At 41.2% G+C, this 7196-nt stretch overlaps 1 protein-coding gene across 1 annotated transcript; it reads right to left on the bottom strand.

Annotated features, from left to right (window-relative positions):
- Positions 1-288: 288 nt before the first annotated feature.
- On the bottom strand, positions 289-5705 carry iqcc (IQ motif containing C). Its single transcript, XM_003228711.4, has 5 exons — positions 5538-5705; positions 2829-2972; positions 2037-2358; positions 1621-1727; positions 289-1011 (listed from the first exon to the last, which is right to left on the bottom strand). The coding sequence occupies exons 1-5, from the start codon at positions 5604-5606 to the stop codon at positions 973-975; spliced, it is 681 nt and encodes a 226-aa protein (XP_003228759.1). The 5' UTR covers positions 5607-5705; the 3' UTR covers positions 289-972.
- Positions 5706-7196: the final 1491 nt, after the last annotated feature.

The following is a 7196-nucleotide window of genomic DNA, read 5'->3' as shown; positions in this document are numbered from 1 at the left end:
GGGCTCCAGGGTTTCCTGAAGCAGCTTCCCGTTTGGCTTTGGCTCAGCACTAAGATTACTATATGATGCAAATCTAATGCACACCCTAAATTTTGGAAAGGTCATTTAGCCAACAAAAGTGAGCATTAGATTTGAGTAAGTATGGTGAAAAGGATATTCAATACTCCTTTGTGCTGCTTTGACTGTAATGCATGCTTTAATATTTCGATTTATGGAAAAGTTTGTAAATTCCATCCATGTAATGGAAAAAAGCATCTAGCCAAATGATTAGCACTTATGTTATCCCCATTTTAAGAAAATATAGCTTTTTATTTAAAGCAAAAACACATTCATCATTTTGACAACTGCCAATTTATCAGAGATTGCATAGTCTTAATACCAAGTCAACAAATGAAGCAATGATAAAGGCTTATGGGATTGAGAGGTTGAAAGGTGGAGATAAATGTACCCACAGAATAAACATTCAATCTATCAAAAGATCAATAAAGAACATCTGGATTTTACCCAAAGAGTTACACTTGGAAGCTCTGGAGCAGAACGATGGGAATTCGAACAAGTGAACAAGTGACAAGTGAAAGTTTGCACATAAAAAGAATGATCATTTCCTGTTCAATCATCCCCAGGCAGCCAAGAACAACCATAGACACTGGGCTATATCGGCCTGTTGTTGGAAAGGCTGCATATCTGTGTATGTGTTTGTGTGTATATGAAACCCTCAAGTTCAGATTTTGCTCCATCAAAAACAATTTGCAAGCTCAGCCTGCAGAAACAGAGTCTAGTTCTTCCACAGAGAATGCTGTCCTTCTTAGCTGTTGTATTTAAAACACACCCTTTGCACAAATATCACAACTCATTTCTGGGAAAACGGCTGAAAGCTGTCTCAGCCATTTTCCCCATCTGATAGCTTCAAAGTCCATGTGCTTCCAGTTTTCTGTTCCCAACGGCACCAATGGCTGTGCCTCCAGACTGTAGTCACTCTGCGCTTCCCATCTTCTGTTTCAGGATCAAATACTATAAAGGAGGAGGTAGAGAGCAAGGAAACAGATAAAAGACAGATCCCAGTCAGTAAGCTACCTAGTAAGCAACCTAGAGCCTACTCATTTAACCTAATAGACTGCAGTCTTCCTAAGTACCTTCTTCCTGGATAGTTTTAGGACCCGTCAAATGCAACAGCTACTAATTGAACACAGAATCTGGTTTAAACAGAACTGGGGTGGTGGGTCAAGAAGAAAAATGCTTATAATAAATAAATAAATAGATGTATGTATGGATAGATGAGAGATAGATAACAGTAGTAACAAAATTTGGAAAAAAATCTGTTTTTGTTTGAAAGAGTTATTTCCGGTTTGAAAGTGTTATTTCCTATTTAATTGTGCAGTCCTTACTTTGAAAGTAGTTGTTCTATTCCAGAAACTAAGTTGACACAAACTATGTTGAATAGGTTGAGACCCTATGATAAGATATTCATTGAAAGACTAGAGCAAAATGTGCAGCAGGATGTCTCTCCTGCAAAGACAAATTTTGCAGTAATAAGTTTTTTCCATGTTTCTATGACCAATTAGGAAATGATATTTGTAACCCAGGAGCAAAAATTGTGTTACATAGTTATAGATGCCTTACATTCTTGCGGCTCACAATGGCTTGCTGCAGCCATAGCAGCTCCATGGCCAAGTGCTTCCGGTGCTCCTGCAGCTCCGGCATTGCTTGTCTTTGGTGGCAAAGAAGCGCTGTACAAAACAAAAAGGGACACCGAGAAAGTCAACCTTTCCTTTCCCATTTATTCACCTCCTTTCTTATCAGGCAAAATGAAGATCGCAAGCATCTTGAGGCAAGGAATTCATTTTTAGTGTGCAAATTCTGTAAAAATGATAGAGATCATGGCAGGAATCTAATGTGGGGGCATTAGGTCAGATAACTCTGGGCTACGTATTCTTTCTATGCTATTATTATTATTATTATTATTATTATTATTATTATTATTATTATTATTATTATTATTATTATATCCCACTTTTCTCTCCAAAAAAGAGACTTACTCTGGCCCTGTGGAGGGGTTTCTGCCCCCAGGATAAGGCTGCTCCATGTTGATGATGCATTGCTTTGCTCCTTGTCTTCCTCATCCTCTGCCGACACAATGCAGGCGTTCCCCGGTGGCTTGCTTTCAAAATACTCTGGATTCTGCCTGACATCATTCTCCTCTTTGACATCAATCACTTCTTCTGAAAGGTGTCTTGGAAACTGCATCTTACAGTCTTTTTCTGGCAGTAACTCCTCTTGACAGCAAAGCTTTGGCTCATGTTCCTGTTTTTTGCTGGATTCAGCGTCTTGGCTGCTTAATCCCTTCATCTTTATTGATTTCTTCAGATTTAAAATATACAAAGAACGAGAAGAACAATCAGTGCAAACATTATAATTATTATGCACAAATGCCAACTTTTCCACATTGACACAACCCACTAAAGTTTAAAAACAAGGCAAATACAAACATTAAAAAGCAACAATTAAATATTTGTGTTGTAAACCTCGAACCCAACATCCTAGCCACAACCCTTTGCTGTCAGATGATAACAAGACTGTAATATTACTATTATCTATTTTTAATTAAGCCTGCCCCATCTTCCTGTACTTTTGTATGATTCAAAGCACATTGGAGATCTCTTGGATAGAGGAAGTGGAACCAACTATCCTATGCTTTTATTCCTTTTTAGATAGTTCTAAGTTCAATTCTATTTTTATGTTCATAATCTTTAGGTTTTAATATGTATGTTGCATTGTTCTTAGCACCATTCACCGCAACATATAAATAATAACAATAATAACAATCCTACCTTGGGGAGAAATATGGGCTTTGGTACAGAATGGTTCTCCCATTGCAGCCGATCCAGGTTCCCTTCGATCTCTTTCACGATGTCCTCATATTCCTGCTTTAACCCTTGAAACCTCTTCCTGACAAGATAACCCCGGACATAAGCCTAGAAAGAAAAGGAATATGAACATCCATCATTGTCCTTAGGAAGGAAGAGCCAAGAGTCCAGCCTTTGAACCACAAGAAGGGCTCTTTCCTCTCTTATGTCTTGGCTCTGGAGCCTATATACATATATTATGCTGCAAGTGATAGTCCAAAAGACCCTTCCCTAAACTTAGGGCCATCAAGCAGTCCCAGGTGCTTTCAGGTGACATTTCTTGCCTTAGAAACCCCCTAGGAAATGTATGGGGCCGATGATAGTCAGCAGGTGATTTAATACTGCCTTTCCCCCAAAATAAGGCCTAACAGGAAAAAGAAGCCCTGGCTTGATGCTTATAAGCCCTACCCCAAAAATAAGCTCCAGTTAACATGGCCAGCCAGACGGACACATTTATGGCACCTGTTGCAATGCAAGACAGATGTACTGAATTATAAAATAATATTACTATATTATTAAATAGAAATACATAATGTGACTGAGAGGAATACTTAAATAAATGATAATATACACTATAATTAAGTATTTGTAAATACCCCAAGCAGGCGCCTTTTGGACGAGATCCTTTTGTACATGAATAAATGAATACATTATTATTATGTTTATGTTTATTCATACTGTTCGTTTTTTTCTCCACAAAGGAGACTCAAAGTGGCTTATGATTAAAGCATTCCAATCCAATGTTAAATCCAAAAATATACAAACTTTAAAACAGAATTAAACTGCAAGGGTATTAATTAAAAATTAAGATTAAAATCCTTAAAATGCAGATTGTTGTACATGTAAAAAAAGACATCCCCTGAATGGCAGTCCATGGTGAAGGCCCCTTTCCCCAAGCCCAGAAGGGCTGCCATGGGACTCCTGGCGCTTTAGGCTAGGGATTCCCAACCTTTGGGCCTCCAGGTGAGAGGGCCTTCTCCATGGTGGCCCGCCGACTCTGGAACTCGCTCCCCGGGGAGATTAGGCAAGCCCCCACCCTGGCAATTTTCAGGAAGAGCTTGAAAATCTGGCTCTTCACACAGGCCTTTGGATAAGGTCTGCCCACCTTCATGATAATTCTCATTTCCTGTGACCATTTCCTCATTGAATGCACTTTAATTCGATAGAGCCACAGGGTTTATTCCCTTAATAAATAATAATAATAATAATAATAATAATAAAAACTTTATACCCCACAACCCATCTCCTCACAGGGACTCGGGGCGGCTTACATGGGGCAACGGCCCAAACAACATAAGGACAAAATATAAACAACATAGTACAAATCACAATATAAAAAAGATAAAACAGTAATATATCAATTAAAACAACAATACAGGATAAAAAATTGCATTTAAAACACATAAATGTTGTCCTCTCACTAATTTGTAGCACTTTGTCACCTACCTCAGGTTTGAAATCTATAGGGTGCATATTATTTAGCCTATTTTTAACTTGTTTTAATTATGTTAATAAGTTTGCTATTTTACCTGTATATGTAAATGTCTGTTTTTATAATTGCACATGTCTTTGTACACCTGATGTGTTTTATATTGTTGCCATTTTTATCTGGGTTTGACCCTTGTAAGCCGCCCCGAGTCCCTTCGGGGAGATGGAGACGGGGTATAAATAAAGTATTATTTATTATTATAATATTATTATTATAAAGTATTATTAGGGCCCCGGTGGCAAAGTGTGTTAAAGCGCTGAGCTGCTGAACTTGCAGACCAAAAGGTGCCAGGTTCAAATCCCGGGAGTGGAATGAGCGCCCGCTGTTAGCCCCAGCTCCTGCCAATATAGCAGTTCGAAAACATGCAAATGTGAGTAGATCAATAGGTACCGCTCCGGAGGGAAGGTAATGGCGCTCCATGCAGTCATGCCGGCGACATTACCTTGGAGGTGTCTACGGACAACGCCGGCTCTTTGGCTTATTTATTTATACTTTATTTTATATATATATAGGTAATTTATTTATTTATACTTTATTCCTCTGCCCCAAAGCATCTTAGAATATAACATTGTATTTTAGTTCTAGTGGTCCCTCCAGGCCATCCTCTCCTCCATCCCAGTGGTCTTTTTTCTTTTCAGATTCATATGTTATTTGAGTGATTATATTCCTTCTGTTTTTGTGATTGTTTTAGTCAATTGTTATGTTTTGTTTTTAATTCTTATAGCGTTTTATAGTGTTTTCAGTGTTTTATTGTACAATGTTTTATACTGATTTTATATTGGAAACCGCCCTGAGTCCCTTTCGGGAGAGGGGGCGGTATACAAATAAACTTTTACTTACTTACTTACTTACTTAGAAATGGAGATGAGCACCAACCCCCAGAGTCGGTCACGACTGGACTTATCGTCAGGGGAAAACCTTTACCTATTATATTATTATTATTTTGGACTTCAGCTCCCACACTTGCTAACAGCTGGTAAGCTGGCTGGGATTTCTGGGAGTTGAAGTCCAAAGCATCTGGAGGCCCAAAGGTTGGGAACCACTGCTTTAGGCTGTCTTTCAGGGCAAGGAGTATAGGCCCAAACGCCTCTTTGAAGAGAGGCATCCTGAGAAAACCCCATCAAATCCCCCAGAAGCACACCCACCTGCAAGACCACCACTCTCTTCAGGAAGAGGGACCCCCATGGCGGCTCCTGAGCCCCTTCCTGACCCATTTTAAACCATTCTAACCCCCTCCCCGAGCAGCGACAACAACAGGGTCCTCTTCTGCTGCCTAGGCAACCGCGCCTCTCGACGACGTCACTAGAATGCGACGGAAGCCAAGCGGAAGAGGCTGTTGCGCCTCTTTCCAGCCCTCCTGCAGTTCCCGAAAGCGGCCACTGGGGGCACTGTTTGCTAACCTCCAGAGATTGTAGGATGGATACAGCTCAGGCCTGGGCAAACCTGGGCCTTCCAGGTGTTTTGGACTTCAACTCCCACAATTCCTGAGTTTGCAAGGACTTAGGAATCAGTTTGCAACTTTTGCTGTCCTGCTGCTGGAGAACTCGTTTGAACAGGTTTCTCTCTCTGTGTGTGTATGATAGATAAGACAAATGGATATGGAAGGTGGCTTGATAGATGACAGACATATCCTGGAGGGGATGGGGGCTGCCCTTTCCTCCTTTTATGTATGTTGGCCCCATTTTAGGAGGCAACCTCTGGCAGTGAGACCCAGGAGAAGCCTGTCGGCAAAAACCCAGGCAAGTGATTTGCCTGAGCTGCCCATTTTAGTGAGTCCCTGCTATGGTGAGCATTCAGATTTTTTTTTTCGTGTCAGGAGCAACTTGAGTCGCTTCTGGGGTGAGAGAATTGGCCGTCTGCAAGGACGTTGCCCAGGGGACGCCTGGATGTTTTTACCATCCTTGTGGGAGGCTTCTCTCATGTCCCCGCATGGAGCTGGAGCTGATAGAGGGAGCTCATCCACACTCTCCCCGGGTGGGATTCGAACCTGGCAGCCTTCAGGTCAGCAACCCAACCTTCAAGTCATGAGGCTTTAGTCCACCACGGCATCAGGCCCAATTGAAATTAGCCAGCAAGCAAGGAGAGGTGATTTTCAGCCAAGGAAGATTTTATCTGCAAATGAGATGCTAGCTAGTGATACATTCACAAATTAGATAGCACACAGAATACAGTTTCATAGCCCTTTTTATACATAGGCTGCAGCCAAGCCTATAATTCTGTCCAGTCACAGCCACTGGCCAGCGTGGGCTGGGAACAAAGGATGATTAAGTGTCGATGAATGGGGTTCCTTTGACTGAACAGGAAAAATAACAAAGTGATTGAGGGCATTTTCTGGCCCTATCCAGGAATGTCTTATGAGATGAACATGGCATGGCCCCTTAACAGGGCTGGCCTAGCGGTTCCAGACCCCAGAGAAACAAAACATCATTTATTAATACAATCATGCAAAAATGACAGAGGTTGGGTTTGGCTGTAGACATGCAGATTTCCTTCCGATGCGAGAGGTCCCATTCATCAAAGGCGCAGGTGGTGAAATTGGTTCTTCCCCAAGGGTGGAGAGAGATGATTTCCCCCGCCTGAATAGAAGTATTGTGTTGCAATGTCCAGGTAAAGTCCAACAATATAGATGAAACTGGGAACTTGATGAGGAAGTTACCAGCTTAGTTTCTTTTCCCCAGGCTATACAATTATGTGGGAGGCAAGACATCTTTGGGTTCAGGAACAAGGTTTCCTCCAAAGGGAAGGAATGGGGATCTCAGGAGCATAAAACATTAGGTTAACACAACATATAGGCAAAATAGGAA

This window comes from Anolis carolinensis, unplaced genomic scaffold (genome assembly GCF_035594765.1).
Source record: "Anolis carolinensis isolate JA03-04 unplaced genomic scaffold, rAnoCar3.1.pri scaffold_10, whole genome shotgun sequence".
In the NCBI taxonomy this organism is placed as follows: domain Eukaryota; kingdom Metazoa; phylum Chordata; class Lepidosauria; order Squamata; family Dactyloidae; genus Anolis; species Anolis carolinensis.
The sequence above is the reverse complement of the archived record's forward strand: the minus strand, read 5'-3'. Positions and strand labels throughout refer to the sequence as shown.

Excerpts from the sequence above, each read along its gene's own strand:
- iqcc (XM_003228711.4), bottom strand. The coding sequence starts at position 5,606 with ATGGGTCAGGAAGGGGCTCAGGAGCCGCCATGGGGGTCCCTCTTCCTG. Across the intron at positions 1,728-2,036 it reads AACCCCTCCACAGGGCCAGA|CGCTTCTTTGCCACCAAAGA; the intron begins GTAAGTCTCTTT and ends TGTTTTGTACAG. Across the intron at positions 1,012-1,620 it reads CCATTGTGAGCCGCAAGAAT|TATTTGATCCTGAAACAGAA; the intron begins GTAAGGCATCTA and ends CCTCCTTTATAG.